The 17,096-nt window shown below is 46.8% G+C and overlaps 1 protein-coding gene across 6 annotated transcripts in view; it reads left to right on the top strand.

The window, feature by feature from the left end:
- Positions 1-17,096, top strand: part of Sarm (sterile alpha and armadillo motif) — a 264,254-nt gene that overhangs the window by 204,790 nt on the left and 42,368 nt on the right. The window contains exon 1 of one of the 6 annotated variants that reach the window (XM_037425201.2): positions 11,343-12,432. The exons of the other annotated variants lie outside the window; for them this stretch is intronic. Coding sequence (XP_037281098.1) covers positions 12,385-12,432 — 48 coding nt within the window. The 5' untranslated portion in view covers positions 11,343-12,384. Of the gene's footprint in view, positions 1-11,342; positions 12,433-17,096 lie in introns of those variants that run through there. 6 annotated transcript variants of the gene reach the window in all.

The raw sequence follows: 17,096 nt of genomic DNA, 5'->3' as shown, positions 1-17,096 counted from the left end.
AACAAAGGGAAGGACGTAGCCTAAACAGAATTAGAGAGAACGGTAGATAAGGATAGGTAGGGAGGTCAACCAGTTCAGTATAACCGGTTTGCTACCCTACATACGTGGGAAGGGGAATAGGGAGATTAAAAGAAAGAGAGGAAAGAGAGAAAATGACAGAAAGATAGCAGATCACACCACACCTGCATAATAAGCATGCACCTAGTGAGTGAGGGAGTGAGAGTTCAATGTTCTGGCGTGGAACGCGACGTCACTCTGACAGCCGCTTGACCAGGTCCGTCTTCCTCAAAAACCTCCGCAGTTTCGTGGTCTCCTTCAGCTGCAACGTCCCTTGTCGACGACATGCTATCAAAGAACAGATTCAACAGGCATTTGTATATTGTCAAGGCACGATATAACTGTCTCTGCACCTTGTCTCTGCACGTTGTAGACCGGACAGTCGCACAGTATGTGCCGTATAGCGTCTCCTCACAATTACAGGCATCGCAGAGGGCATAGTAGGCCATTCTTATGCGGAAAGAATACGATTTCGTAAATGCCACACGTACCTAACAATAAACGAACAGAATTAAACGCCGGTACAGAGCAATGAAGATGCATGGTCAGTGAATATCAGTGTGCTGTTATACAGTTTCAGTCCCTTGCCCCGCCACGGTGGTCTAGTGACTGAAGTACTCGGCTGCTGACACGCAGGTCGCGGTATCGAATCGCTGCTGCGGCGGCTGCATTTTCGATGGAGGCGAAAACGCTGTAGGCCCGTGTGCTTAGATTTGGGTGCACGTTAGAGAACCCCAGGTGGTATAGATTTCTGGAGTCCTCCACTACGGCGTCTCTTATAATCATACGGTGGTTTTGTGACGTTAAACCACACATATCAATCATCAATTGATCAGTTTTGTCAATGTGCGTATTCATTCTGTAATGTAAAAAAGGGAAAAGTTAGAAGGCTAGAAACAATAGACTGCATCTGCAACGTAGTACATCAATGTGCGACAGTTGTTAATTTACGCTAATTGGAAAAATTATTATCAGACGCGGATCGAAAGGCATCTGGTTTTTCATTAATTTTACCTTAAAATTTTGCAATGGTCATTAGGAAACACTTTAGCGAAAGAACTTCTTATACGACATTTTAACGCGGTAGCGTTAAAGAGCTCGTTTCGCAGAAATTCCGGCGTCGGCGTCGTTGGTTGGGAGCGAAAAATCATCATTTTATGCATGACAGAAAAATCGCAGACGATGCAAATAAAATAAACAATAAAAAAACCTGGGTCAGAGTGGGGACCAAACCAGGGTCGTTTACGTGGCAGGCGGATGTTCTACCACAGGGCCACGCCTCTGCTTGTGAATGTAGGGAAAATAACTTTCTCTGCTTGGAAAATGCAGTGAAAGTAGCTTTCATCATTTACAAACGCACGCGTTCTGTATACATGCTTCACATTGCTACATGAAATGTTGCCGTAATAATGCGTGGTACAAGCGTACATTGCCATCGGGCGTCAGAACATGTGATCATCATAATGGCTCCGTGATTCAAAGCCGGTCACCCACTGCAAAAGGCACGTGCGCCATACTGCGCCTATTTCCTTAAGGGCATTTAGTGGGTGCATAGCAAGTTCGAAAAAGTTTCATGCACGAAGTGTTTGAAGGAACGGAATATCGCTATCGCATTCAACTCCTAAAGACGAAGCTTTGGGGTCGCCTAACTTTTTTTTTTCATTTATCAGTTTGGTTAAGGCGCGTGCATTAGGCAACAAAGGTCATTTGACAACAAAGGCAACAAAGGAGGCGGAGACTACGACAGTTCCCGGAAGATAATAGTCGGGATCCCGCGCCGCACGCAGGTCGCAACACACTTGCCTCCTCTGGAGTGCAAGTGTGTTGAATGTTTAAACGGTTGAGCAGGTGGTGCCCGGGGGGCGTCTGCGTAAGCCGCGTGTAGTGATTTATAAGGTGCGCCTCCCGCAATTCCTGGGGGGGAGTTGAGCACACCCACCTCCCTGAGTGTTGTGTTGTATAGGCCACCGGGAGAGTCAGAGCTCTTTCGAATAATGGCGTCAATTCTTTCGTGTTCTTGTCAATTCTTTTTTGCTCTTGTGGCGATAGCCCTGAAGTCATTGCACTTCTTTATTTCCCCAGAAATGAGTGCGGTGTGTGTTTACATATGTAGGGGCGTCGATCGGGGAAACAATGCTCTCTGCACAAAATGAAAAAAAAAGAAGGTGCCCTCTGCCTAAAATGATAAAAGGACGCTGAAAGAAAGAAAAAGAAAGAAAAAATAATGCAGCCTCTCGGAAATGAGCGCATATATATACATGCACGTCAGCGTACGTCAACCTTGGTAAGCGCTGCCAAGTCCGCTCTGCACGCGAGCGCGATTTCCTCGCGCTAACTAAACTTAGAACACGGTGACTCTGCGAATCTCTCCTTCTCCTTCTTTCCAAGCGTTCCACCCCCCTTTCCCGCAAAGTCTTTCACGCTTTCTCGTCGTAGAACTCACAGCGCCCCAGGCGCAGTCGTTGAAGCAACCCCCACCCCCCTCGCTGGCACGTTGAGGTCATCTATGGCTCGCGGTGCGGTACGTGGTCCCCATTCCTTCTCTCCCTGCATCCAGCCTCCTCTCCACAGTCTTACTTCGTGACGACCTCTCCTCCGCACGTCCCAACGACGTCCAAGGGACACAACGAGTCGTCGCCGTCGTCAGCGGCGGAGGAGCGCTGCATTCCAGCCGGATGCTAGGCGCCGACCTACTTCCGCGAAAAAAAAAAAAAAAAAAAAACAGCCGCGTGCTTTGTCACTTTCTCTACCCCGGGCCGTGGGCGCATTTTTTTCTTCTCACGGCGGGAGTGATGAGCTTTTACCTGGGATGCTTTGCCACGGCCGCTTCTTTCGAACGCGTCGCTGCTTGCTTTCTTGCGTGTACGCCACGTATTGCGAGAGGCGTGCGGGTTTTGTAACGTCCGTGGGTGATGTAGTTGCAGCACGTCAATTCGATATGGCCGACCCAGTCGCTTTGACTGTGGTGTTGATAGTGTGACAAATTGGAGGCAATTGTTTTAAGGCCTTTATGTTTTTTTTTCCCCAAACATCAGTGATGACACAGATTTTCAAGCATTGCCAAGCTGACTTCACAACACGGTTCGCATGTGAGGCTAAGCGATGCATGTTGATCTTCGTACACTGCGGTAAAAAACCTGACGGAACGACCAGGGAGCACAAAAAGGGGGACAAAGTAACGCCGGGAACAAGAAACGAAGCGAAAAAATAAAACAAACCAAAACCTATACCTTTCCATATCTTCTGACTCTGCCGCGCTGTCTCTACATCGAAATGCAACGTCATCTTACCCAGTCATCAACACCAGATATAGCTAAATGATTGCATGTCTCATCAATCACCCTCCAAAAGGCTACAAGCCAAAAAGCAAAAAAAAATCGGGGAGAAAAAAAAAAACAGAACAAACGCGCGACGGCCCATTAAATGAACGCCCAGTTATTGATGTTACGCCGGCGTTAAAAAAAAGTAAGGGGTGGGGGTTACCGTATTTGCTCAAGTGTAACGCATTTTTTTTATTTTCGCCACCCCAGTTCGACCGACGTTACAATCGAGTAAATACGCTAGACCCAAATAGGAAGAAATTAATAATAATAATAATAATAATAATAATAATAATAATAATAATAATAAATTCCTTGGATTAGACTTCGCAGAGGATGTGTTGTCCCTATACGAAAGAAAGAAAGAAAGAAAGAAAGATACAAAGAAAGGAAGGAAGGAAGGAAGGAAGGAAGGAAGGAAGGAAGAAAGAAAGAAAGAAAGAAAGAAAGAAAGAAAGAAAGAAAGAAAGAAAGAAAGAAAGAAAGAAAGAAAGAAAGAAAGAAAGAAAGAAAGAAAGAAAGAAAGAAAGAAAGAAAGAAAGAAAGAAAGAAAGAAAGAAAGAAAGAAAGAAAGAAAGAAAGAAAGAAAGAAAGAAAGAAAGAAAGAAGGGTGAGTGATGCCGCTGATACCGACGCACTTCATGTATTGAAGTACCATGTGAATAACTTTCTGCGCCAGGACCAGATGCGGCTATAGGGTCATATAATCCCTCTAGCACGGCCAACGCGCTGCGCTATAGTGGTGTCTCGCTTATTCAGACGAGGCATTTCGAGCGGCACCAGGGCCGAAATCGACAGGCTGGTCGATGGCGCCAGTGTGTCGCTCGTAGCTTTCAGCGTGTGCTTCGCATGACGTAGTCTTTCTTTTGTTCCCTTTTTTTCTCAAACTCCCGATTCCCTCGTTTTTTCCTCAGTTCAACAGCTCTGGAGCCATTGGCCGCTGCGTTGCACCTCCTTCCGATGTAGAGGATTCCCAGCAAGGCTCGTACATAACTGAATGAAGTTCATTCTGGTATATGGTAGCGCAGGACTAGGTGATGCATTTTGCGAGACGAAAAATAAAAATGGTGTATACAGAACAGTGCCACTGCGTAGAACGCACAACGTGAAATAAAGGATAAAGCGAATCACTTACGTTGATCAACTGTAAGCTTAGAATTAAACGGTAACTGTAAGAAAGAGCAGCTGTACGTACATGGGTATAGACAGTACAAAAGCGTTGATGTAGTTGTGAAATCTTGAGCTATGCGCTCTTAATATCTGAATTATAAAGTCTCCGTACAGAGTACAATCGAAGACAAACGAATCCTTGTTGTCTGTTCATATTGTAAAAAAAAATGAGATCGACGCCCTGGCTGTCCCGTTTTCTTCCCTTTAAGGGAACACCTTAATTCCTATTATGATGATACCTATATGCCCAAGATGCGGCTGTCGTTTTTTTCTATATTCAACACATTCCCGCCCGCGCCAGATGAAAATGCCGAGTCGAAATAAAAGCACTGTGAGCACTGATATTCTTCAAATGGCCTGCATCTGGTTCAGTAGATTGTGGTTCCGGTGGTCGCTAACGTTGCAGCGGTTACTTGGGCATTCGCTGTGATATGTCTGTGATGATGTACAGCCTTCATTTCTCCTCTCGTTTTCCAAGCCTCATATAGGCAGATGCTACCAAAGCAGCTCGACATACTAGCCCCGCGAATCTTGTATGTACCTTCGTAATGAAGTTTCATCAGATAGGAAGATACACAGCAGGTGGTTTTATAGGGGCCTAGAGTGGATGATTAGAATTCAGAATATTAATCTTAAAAGCCTCGAAGCCACCCTCATTAGGTCAGTTTACACCTCACTCCATGTTCTTGCTGCTTCAAAGGCTGCCCCTACAGAATGGGTGTCGGGACAAACGTTCGTCGCGCTGGCTTCACAAATCTGGAAGGTGTCATTGTCAAGAAAATCTTGTAATGGGCGTAGGTATACCATTGAGTAGTCAATGGGCTTTCGGGTTGTTTGTTTTTTTACGTGTGCGTCCAAACCTTGCGAACCTTTGGCCGTCGTCGTGAAGGCCGACTTAGGCCAGGACAGAGTCACGGCGTACATTTTTACACCGTGGATGGAGCCGAAGTAGACGTGAGGGCTCCCGTATTGTAAGCCTCCAGACGATGTCTGCACTCACGAGGCTGCACTGTCAAGGTGTATGTCGTCGACCTCCGTGGACTTTCTGGCCTCGCGAACCTCAGACCATCATCGTGAAGGGCGAGTCAGGTCGGAGCCGAAGTAGACGTGAGGGCTCCCGTCTCGCGAGCCTCCAGACGACGCCTGCACTCACGTCAGTGATGGAGGTCGACGAGGTACATCTTTACCTCTACTTCGACTCCGCCCTGACTCGCCTTTCACGACGATGGCCCGATATTAGCAAGGCAAGGCAGTTTATCGAGGTCCACGCCGTACATCTCGACAGTGCAGCCTCGTGAGTGCACGCATCGTCTGGATGTTCACGAGACGGGAGCCATCACGCCTACTTCGGCTCTGCCCTGACTCGCCCTTCACGACAACGGCCTGAGGTTCACAAGGTTCGGACGCGCAAGTAGAAAGGGAAACACCGAAAGCACTCCGACTATAGCCAACTGTATATGCCCACCCATCGCAATATTTTCTTGTCAATGACACCTTGGAGACTCGTGAGGCCAGTGATACAAGTATTTGCCTAGACGCTCGTCCTGTACTGAGGGGTAATTCTAGACGCCTAAAGCACCACAGGAAGAAATAATCACAGAGAAAGAGCGTTGACGCTCTTTCTCTGTGAATAATTCTTCTTGTGGTGCTTTAGGCGTCTAGAATTACCCCTCAGTATGACGAACCAACTAGCCCAACAACAAGTACTTCTAAGTTACTCGTCCTGTAGGCACAGCCTTTTAAGGAAGCAAGAATATTAAGCGCGGCTTCGAAAATGCTGTATCTGGATCATCCAAGCAATGCCCGTAAGACCACGAGCTGTGTACTTTACTGCCTAACGGAACTTTGTTACGATGTTCTATACAAGAGTTTCGAACCTATAGGTTGCTGCGTTCCATTCGTAGTGTCTGCCAAGGAGACCCTAAGAGCGAGAAGAGAAGCAACAGTGGGACATCGATAGAAAACGTATCGCAGCAAATGACCTGATAACTGTAGCGGCGTTAAATACCACATGAACCACGAACTATGCAAGCCATATGAAGACTCTATGCGCTGACAATGCTCGTGTTTCGACTAAGCATGTTTACTATTCGGCGCGAGCGGGAATGTGTTGAATATAGAAGAAAACGAGGGCCGCACCTAGGGATTAAGTATCATCATCATGAGGATTAAGGTGTTCCGTTGAAGGGAAGACAGGCAGCTGGGGCATAGGTCTCATTTCTTTACACACGTTCTCTAAAATTATGCGCTGGTGTTCTAAGATCGTGTACAATCAACTAGCCCGCCAACACGACCTAAGCGAATACTCTCAAATTCACGACTCATGATGGTTAAGAAATAAATAAGCGGCGTTGGGAGAAAGGAGTACATGAGTGAATTGAGTGATTAATTATTTTTTAAACGGATGTCAGAAAACATCAGAGCAGAGTAATAGAATAACAATTCATTTACCAGTTTAAGCTTCAATATAAAATACAAACATCCCAATAAGTATAAAAAAACATGCCGACGTTGTAAGGTGCATTTACATTTGCGCACAACTGTGACGGAATAAAAAAAAACACGTGTCTTTACATGAATCTTATCATGACAAATAACAGCCAAAATACATGGTGCTGAATTTTAGCGTATACCGCATGACAAGTAAAACGACACGGTGAAACATGGTCAGTAAATTTACAGCATTATTTTGCTGTAAATTCTACCATTCGAGCCGTCTATACCGCACTGACATTGCGAAACTGAGCATTCGGACAAATAAGCGTCTTGAACTTCGGCCACAAAACACTGAATACATGTATATAGGATATCTTGGTATGCCTTCTGTTGCCATGGGACCTCGCAGCACGGGCGGCGAAGTATTTTTCTCTCCAGCAACTCTCTTTTGCACATGGTGTGCCGTTTCTGCGGCACGCGTCTCTGTCGCTAGCCGATCGAATTACCCTTGTCGCTTTGTCCCATGCCGCTGCTGACTCCGCGGAGACACAAGAGGAAGGTCGAACGGAAAAGTGGGAATAAACGTGACAAGGCGATTTCGACACACTGTTACGGCGTCGACGTGTGCCCGACAGCACCGAATTAATAGCGAGACTTTCTTTTTCGCCATCTGATTTTCTTTTTTCTCCTTTTGCCCTTCCTGCAAGTGCTATCTCCTCCTCACCACTTATTTATTCATAAAAGACGTGGAATGCGAGCCCTAAGAGTAGAGCCAGTCAGGATTTGGCACTTTTCGACCACACGGTGTTACGTCCCCGCAGTCGCAAACGCAGAAGACAAATTGAAATCAGTTTATCGCGCGCAATAGCCTTTCGAGACAAGGCAGAACCGGCACACAACTGCATGGAAAAACAGGATAGGCGACAATTCACAGCAGATATCTCTCGTACATCGAACAATCCAGAGCTTGTTTCATCCTGACGTCATGTGAATCAACAGCTCGTTTAGGGGCCCTTCAAGGCGAAAGCCTTAGGTGCCTATAACCGAATCCAAAACCTGACCGTTGGCGGCGTCGGCGTCAACACGGGGTGATGCATAAAGTCATCGTCGTCTTATTACGTCATGATGGCGTCACAAATCGCGGATATTCGTGACGTCACATGACGTGACGTCATCGCGGCTCGCAGTATATATTGAAGTGCAAAGAGATTCTTCCTGCAACACCTCTGATCTTGGAGGCAATGCGAAAACCACGTTTGTAGGAGGGGGGGGGGGGATCAATGCGACCTAAATGAACAAAAAGCACATAGCTTTCGTGCGCCTTCGAGTCTTACGAGGCAGATGTCCAAGGCATCGCGTCGACAGTTCACGATAGATGTATATACAGCAGTTCAAGCCAATAGTTGCCACCACAACTTCTGTTCTTCCATCCAACAGTACAATGACCTCAGAACCGCCGTCCACGTGTACGGAATGGTTATGGCGGTCGTCGCCGTCATAACCACTCAAATTTAAGCACAGCGATTGAAGAGCTCGCCAATAAAAAAAAAATGCCAATAAAAAAAAAAAAAAAAGATTGAAGAGCTCGGCTTCTCTCAGCAACATACCGCCGTCATCTTTATTCTTGCATGTAGACGCGTCCGATTCCAAGTGATTTTTTTTACATAAGCGTCAGCCTACTTTCTGACGATTGTCTCATCTCTTTCCATTTTTTTCCTTTCTCTTTCATCAACCAGAATTCTAGCATCGGGTTTAATACCCTGCACTAAGGGAACGAGGATTGGGGAAGAAAGATGAGAAATTAGGCGCAAAAAAAAAGAGAGGGGGGCTATAGCCTAATAAATAGGCCACTGCCGTGCTAAAAGTTCAATAAGGCCTTGACTCATCTGTACGAGGACAGATCGTGTCGGCATTCGATTGATTGATATGTGTGTTTAACGTCCCAAAACCACCATATGGCCATAGTGGAGGGCTCCGGAATTTCTGACCACCTGGGGTTCTTTAGCGTGCACCCAAATCTGAGCACACGGGCCTACAACATTTCCGCCTCCATCAGAAATGCAGCCGCCACAGTCGAGATTCGATCCGGCGACCTGTGGGTCAGCAGCCGAGTACCTTAGTGTCGGCATTCGAGCACTGGCTGTTGTAACGAGGGTCTGTCGTCAAGGCGGGCTAACGCAGCAGCTAGAGGCAGTCAGTGAGCGCTGCAGCGAGGGCACTTACACAGAAAGTGGTGCATCGTTTCAAGCGGATATACGGTAAATCCAAGCACCTTGGTCGTTACATACAATAAATATTGCAAATGAAATTGCAGTGCCTATGTACCTAACAAATGTTAGCTGCTTAAAGGTACGTGAATCTAATCCATATATTCATACACACATTTTTTTTTTTTGCCTAATATTGTCGCGAAGTGAGCGGCGATGTAGCACACCACACGCATGAGTGACATGCCCGATCTAAAATTAGGTTTTAATCTTGTCGCGCTCGTCGAATAGTGTGGCATCCTCGCTAAATATATGTCGGTCACCACGATAACTTTGTGGTTGCAACCTTGCGACCAGCAGAGGCGACTTCAGTCACCTGGTTTGCACAGACGCAGAGGCTTGGTTGCCAACGCCGGCATGCACGCCGCGGAAAACGTTACGACTGGGAGCACGGGTTCGTGCTCGCGAGACCTTTCCTAAATACCCGTGCTTCTTGAGATAAGAGCAAAGCTTTCGTCACATTTGATACGAGCAGCGGCGAACCTTGCCAACGGCCTCGGTCAGCCGTACTCGCTGCGCAGATAACGTTGCGTCACTCACTCCGTGGCGTTTTCTCTGGTGTGGCGTAGAATCAAGATTACAACTTGTTCAGAGTTGGATGTCTCGGGTTTGAATGCCAGCTGAAATGGCCTTTTTTTTTTTTAATAATATCACACGTTTCACCAGCCAAGACCACGATGTGATTATGAGAAACGCCGTCGTAGAGGGTCTCGGCAATTTCGACCATCTGAACTTCTTTAACTTGCACTGACCTCGCTCAGTGCACGGGCCTCTATTAATTTCGCCTCCACCAAAATACGGCTGCAGCGCCCGGCAACGAACCCGTGATCGTCGGATCAGCAACAGATCAGCATAACCACTGATCCACCAGGATGGACACAAGCCGACTGTTGGTGTTGTGGATCAAATGCGAAAGCGAAAGCCTAATCAGATTTCAGCGCTCATAAGCTTGTTCCTCGCGCTATGCTGGTGTATACCTTCTAAAATAACAGCAATCAATTAGCTACACATTTCGATTAAGTGCGCTGCAAGTGCCAGTGTCTTCTCGTGACGCGCAGCAAGAGAACTTCCTGTGATAAAATATATAGCATTCATTTCCCGTGGCATGTACATTAACTTACCAGCAATTTTAATTGTGCCAAATGTACAACGGTGTCTCTTATTGCAAAGACAACGTTACAGTTGCCAGCACCTCCACAAAAACTTGTACCAGTTGATCCTGCATGTGTATATTTCTCATGCCTTAATCTCATACCACAAGCTGCTTGTGTGTCACCTTTGGACGTGCTTCCGAAGATTTGACAGGCGATAGCTTAAATTGAGGACGACTCAGTGAGCGATAACAATTAAAATGGTAGGGTAACCTTAAGAGACAAGAAGAGAGCAGAGTGAATCAGGGAACAAACCGGGGTTAAGGATATCGTAGTTTAAATCAAGAAGAAATGGACACGGGCTGGGCACGTAGCACGTGGGCAGGATAACCGCTGTTCATTAGCGGTAACTGACTAGATTCCCAGAGAATGCAAATGCACGACGGACAGACAGAAAGTTAGGTGGGCAGATGAGATTAGGAAGTTCTCGGATATAAAGTGGCATCAACAAGCACAGGACAGAGTTGACTGGCGGAACGTGGGAGATCCCATTGTCCTGCAGTTGGCGCAATCAGGCTGATCATGATGATTCTTTCTCGGGCAGCTACATTCTTCATACGCTGTCGGTACTGAGCGACCCGATCAAACATCGGATATATAGCGCAAATGTCCTGCTCTCCTCTACCTATTTTTTTTTTTAATTCCAAAGATTTTCACGCACGCATACTTTGCATTCATACCGTTTGCATGCGTCATTGGTGCATTCTTAAATTCATGTCGCGCTTCAACGTGCGCACGTATGCGCATGCGCTTGATATATACGTCATAGGCAGCAGGTCCGATACTCTGCCGAGACTCGTCGACAGCTGCCGAAAGGCTGGCTTCCCTGCGCATGCGACACATTCTCTCGCGCGAAAAGGAAAGAGAAAGAACGCGATTAAAAAGTGAGCGAGAGTGGAGAGAGGGCCTTGGATCTCGTCTGGCTCAGCTGTTCGCGCGCTTTCCTACCAGCCAGCGGCGGCGGCAGCTGCCAAGGGCCGAGCGGCAGCCTGGGCGTCCTTTTAAAGCAACGCCGACGCCTTCCGCCGCCGGCGCTAGCGACGTTCCCCTCGCGTCACACCACGCGCAGCAGCCGGGAAGTCAGACAGAACCGCAAGCTCCGTAACGTCAGGCGCCCCGTTCCCATGTGCGCCGTCTCCGGGCTTCCCTGGCAGCTGGGAACACCGTCACCGCGGCAGCTTACAGGACTTCGACGCGCTTCTTGGGCACGGCGATCCCGGGATCCTACCATTTCCTTCGGCCGGATCGCGACGTGCGACCGGCGTGCGGTCCGGGATCCCGACTGATTATCTTCTGGGAACTGTCGCAGTCGCCGCTTCGAGGGCCTCGTCACGGCGTCGACGTCTTCTGTCGAGGTCTTCCGCGACGCACCTTTGTGTCGGCAACCGAATCCTCACCGGCGTCGACTTTCCCGCCATCGGTCGGGTGTCCGGTGCTTCGTCGTGTTACTGCGAAGAAGGAGGGCAACACGTGACTGGGTTTTTTTTTTTTTCTGCACCGCTTTGTTCTAGACGGGCGGCGTGCACGTGATTGTGTGCTTTTCGATCCCTTTCTGACTCTTCGTATTTATTTTTTTTACACGCCCTCACCTTCTTTTGCCATTGTGAAACTGAACTGAGCCGCTCTGTTTTGCTGCGGTTTTTCGATTACGAATCACCGGACATCGAATTTCTGCCTCTTCAAAATCGTCGCCGGCTTCGGGAGCGAGCGACTGCCACTGCACCGTCGCCCGTTCGACGCGCGAGTTGCCATTCGTCGGCGGCGACTGTTCGTTTCCAGTGGCGTCTGTTGAAGCTCGCTGACTGACTTCAACGCGTCTCGTCATCTTCGTTGCGGCTTACCCGCCCCTAACTCGGAACACTTTGTTGGCGCGCAGCGCGTTGACGGAAGTGCTGTTCTAAAAAGACTCTGCGGCGGTCCATCGCCGATGAACGCTTTCTTTTGACGCGGGACTTCAACGCGGGACCTCAACGTCGGGAAAACATGGTGTTCGTGCTGAGTCCGAGTCGGCGCTTCAGCGGCAAGTGGCTGGTGAGTGTGGCAGTGGCAGCTGTTGTTGTCTGGAATCGCCATTATCCTCACCCCAGTTCGTTTTCTCGCGTTGTTTCTAGTCTTGAGACATTTATACTTACGTAAGCAACAAACCCCAGAATAGCCGCGATTCCCGGCGCTTCATTTTTTAGACACATTTTTCTCTTCCTTTTGGTGCAGACATTGCTTCGCATTTTAACGGGCATGCTGACAGTGTACATAACTGTAGCCCCGCTTAGCTGTGCAGATTACTTATACACTTCTTTTTTTTTTTACAAGACCATTTTGATTTGCATGCTTTCATGGCAGTCTACTTGTTTGTTTGTTTTTCTCTGAGAAAAGAACGATTCAAAGAAAAAGAAAGTAAATGCAGCGCTGTAGAAACGGTTCACTCGTTAAACCAAGATATATAACAAGTACGCGAAGATAACTTGGCGATGCCATTGTGTTCATGGCGTTCCCCCAACGGGCTAGCTCGCTATAAAAGCAGTATAATCTTCTCGGCGTACTTGTGAAGCATTTAGACGTGCGACTTTGCAGCACGCACACTGTTTCGCTAGCTTATTATAATCCCCGAGATAATTTTCTCTAAGCAATACCGTCAGTGCGGCGTTTTGCGAAATGTTTGTTTCAACATATGACGACAGGAACGACGATAATGGTACTTCTCCTGAACATTAACGTAGACAAAACACCCAGCACTGCTCAGAGTATATTTAGGGAATCGTTGACAATATTTTTTCTTGACGTAATTTCTGAATGAATACACGATGTATAGAATATAGGACTTTTTTAAGCTGGGTACATCTTTGTCTTGTTTTAATAATCATGGTAAATCAGACACTTTGTGAGTTGGTAAACAAGTATACTATATGTTTTATTTCTTTAGTGTACTTCCTCTAATTACGCAGAAAAAAAACCTGATGGTTTGTTTTTCATGCGTTGGTAATCGATACAGATGCATTTCAAAAACACTAGAAGAATTTCGGTACTGCCATCTCTTCAATCCAATTATTTGTCTGTCTAATATTTTCATGTCTGTTTTGAACATGCGCTGTTTTCAGATCTTGAGGTAACGAAGCCACTATTCAAAGGCGGCGAAGGGGTCCCGTTGAGCGCTTAAATAGCTGATTCATATGTGGGGTTTAACGTGCCGAAACCACCATATGATTATCCCGCCTGCGGCGGCTGCATTTCCGATGGAGGCGGAAATGTTGTAGGCCCGTGTGCTCAGATTTGGGTGCACGTTAAAGAACCCCAGGTGGTCGAAATTTCCGGAGTCCTCCACTACGGCGTCTCTCATAATCATATAGTGGCTTTGGGACGTTAAACCCCACATATCAATCAATCAACCATATGATTATGAGAGACGCCATAGTGGAGGGCTCCGGAAATTTCAACCACCAGGGGTTCTTTAACGTGCACGCAAATCTGAGCTCACGGGCCCACAACATTTCCGCCTCCATCGGAAATGCAGCCGCTGCAGCTGGGATTCGGACCTGCGAGTCAGCAGCCGAGTACCTTATCCACTAGACCACCGCGGCGGGACAGCGCTGCAATATCATCGACCGGAAACCGAATGCATTGTATACGTAGCATATACTCTAGAGCGCATATTTTTCTTACACGCGCTGAACGGCCTTCACACTACATAAAGTATGCATTCATTCTACGTTAAACGCAGCTGTGTTTTCGCACTCTGAAAGAATATAGAGCGATACACGTGCGTGCAGTGTCAGTTTCACCCCAACGAGTGTAGTATATGCTGTCGAAAGAAAGGCAACGACAAAAAAAAAGTTAGTTGTCAGATAGCATTGCTATGCAGCTGTCGAAGCTTTCGAAACAATACACGAGAATGTTGTCGGCGATGTCTGACACTGTATATCAAGTGTCGGCACCCTCTCGAGGGCGCGATATGGATGGAGATAGAAAGAAAGCGAACACTGCATATCCACTTCAGGCACGGTGTCCGCATTTGAGGGTAGAACGTTTTCCCCACTTTTAAAAACGTTTTTTTTTTTCATGTATACTTAAAACCACGTCCTCTAACGGGGTATGAAACGATTTCAGGCGTAAAGTATGGACTGGTCTCTAAGGCAATCCGTTTTAACGGTCTCTAACCAGGTCACGTGACTTATGGTAGAATGATTGCTAATATAGGCTACCCGGTGGGAGGCGTGGCGTACGTATAGAGTGGAGGGCGTCTCGGAATTCTCTCACGATAATAAAAAATATATGTGCATGCATACACCCGTCTGCTTACATTAAGCCGTGGGCACTTAAGGAATTTGTTACACCAATGCGTACTATATAGACTGCTTCAATATTGCATGCACACAATAGGGAAGCTGGTCTCGGGCCTCTCGAGCGAGATTGTCTTCCCACTCCGCTTTTAATAAACAGCGACATAAAGCACTGCTTGTGCTTCGAACTTGTAATTAACTTCTTTAAAATCAAAATACGCAGCATTGCTGACTTCAGAACTAATGCGTAACGACTCTTTAACTATGATGACTATAACTATACCACGTTGTCTAACCTGCAATAGAGTATGCAGCGCTTTGGAATGAAGCTGCAGGCCCCGCCGCGGTGGTCTAGTTGCTAAGGCTCTTGACTGCTGATCCTCATGTCGCGGGATCGAAGCCCGGCCTCGGTTGCTGCATTTTCAATGGCGTCGAAAATGCTGTAGACCCGTGTGCTCAGATTTGGGTGCACGGTAAAGAAGCCCGCAGGTGGTCGAAATTTCCGGAGCCCTCGACTACGGCGTCTCTCATAATCATGTAGTTTGGGGGGGTATTAAACAATTGTTATCAAGCTCTGCTGCGTATCGGGCAACAGCAATGCTTCCTGTCTCCTGCAGTCCCCGTGTGGGTGCTTCCATGACCCGCATCTGTGATTCGCTGCACAAACGTAAAAGTATACACCCGAAAGCAAGCGTGTGTGGGCGCTCGCGCGTGCCATGTGAATGGAGCACCCGGCGACATGTATGGGACGCGTCGTGTCCGGTCCCAGCCGGCTGGCACCGCTTTCAAACGTCGTCGGCGTTAATCCGCACGTGCCGCCAAACTCTCGTATGCACTGTGTGTGTAGAGCTGCTTGTAAGCGCGTGAGATAATCGAGGAGGAGAGCCGCGGTAGCTTCAGGGTCGTTCCTGCCGATTAGTCTTCGCTCTTCACGCAAACTGGTTCACGCCAGTTTCGTTGCAGTTCGCCTGAAGAGAGAGCGCAGTGACAGCCAGCACCTTTTCATACGAGTGGCGGGAACACAGTCAGTTTGCTCTGAATCAAGCCAGTGCTGTGCTAATACAAAATCGAACTAAACTGGATTAAAGACGAGTTGCATATAGTGCGAAACACTAGAATTTATAATGGTGCAAAAGATAAGACTGGTAAAAACACGCAGATGCTTTTGTCGTATTTTTGTGTCTGTTATTTTAAGACGTTTAAAATTCGGAAAAAGGCAAACGATGTACACGAGGGCACGGCAAAGGCGAAAGATTTATCTGGAGAGTTGCTTGTTGGGTAAGCTGGTACGTACTTATAGTTAACTGCAAAAGAAGCCACAAGACGTCGAAATCGGAAAAAAATTAGAGCAGCAGAAACAGACACAGAGAGCACAGACGTGGCACTAGACGTGGTTATTGTCACGTCTGTGCTCTCTGACTTAGCTGCTCTGCTATTTTTCCGATTTGGACGTCTTGTGGCTTTTTTTGTAGTTAACTAAGAAAAAAATTTGTCGACAGCTCAATTGATCCGTTGTAATTTAATAAAAGCAATCTTTGTTTACAACAGTAGATACCAAAAATAAGCTATGCATTAGCAAATATTTAGCAATTATAAACATTATAGCCAACAATATACGCGAAAAAAACTAACAACTTGCTATTTTAGAGCTGCATGACGGCCTGGAAGAAAAAGGAAGACTTATTTAAACGGTGACAACATAATCTTTGTAACTGTAATCGACTGCTTCATTGGGAACGTACAAAGTACGTGAATGGTTAGGGTAGAAAACAGGTAACAGCTGCAATTGGCTGCTTCGCTGAAAGACAATGACATACGGAAGTAATAACACGTTTTGCAATCGCAAATAAATGTTAGTTGTCAAAAGCACATGTGTGCATTGCAAAAGGCTTTTTTTTTTCTGCGTTTGACAAAGAAGGAACGTAAAACATCGCCTCGTGATTACGTGAACTGTTCGGACTTAGTTTCATTGATCTGTTACTGCGAATTGCGGTGGATGTTGTTTCAATATTTCTTCTTTTGTTACGGAACTTGATGCGTAGTTTTGTGAAAATTCCCGATGAGTACAGCGTGTGTCTCTTTTTGAAGAGAAGGCCGGGCGAAAGTTCAGCGAGGTACTTCGAATGGTCTACAGTACAGCGTAACATTTTCTTATTTAATTGCTTACGTAAACTGTACAAGGCCATTGTTCGCAGATCCTTCCCTGTAGAAGGGTTCTAAATAAGTAGCTGAAAGAAAAAAAATAAGAGACGGATAAACAAACCACTAATCACTAATAGCCATCCAGCTTCACTTCGAAGATGGGGCGTTGACAGTGAGAGCTAAATCTTAACGTTACACCAAGTTATGCACCTATACTTTCATGCGCAGTATAAATTTGAGTTAGCATTCAGTTTCTAACTAAACGTACGAGGTAACACA

This window comes from Rhipicephalus microplus, chromosome 3, assembly GCF_043290135.1.
Source record: "Rhipicephalus microplus isolate Deutch F79 chromosome 3, USDA_Rmic, whole genome shotgun sequence".
Lineage (NCBI taxonomy): Eukaryota > Metazoa > Arthropoda > Arachnida > Ixodida > Ixodidae > Rhipicephalus > Rhipicephalus microplus.
This window is presented reverse-complemented; position numbering and strand designations above follow the sequence as displayed.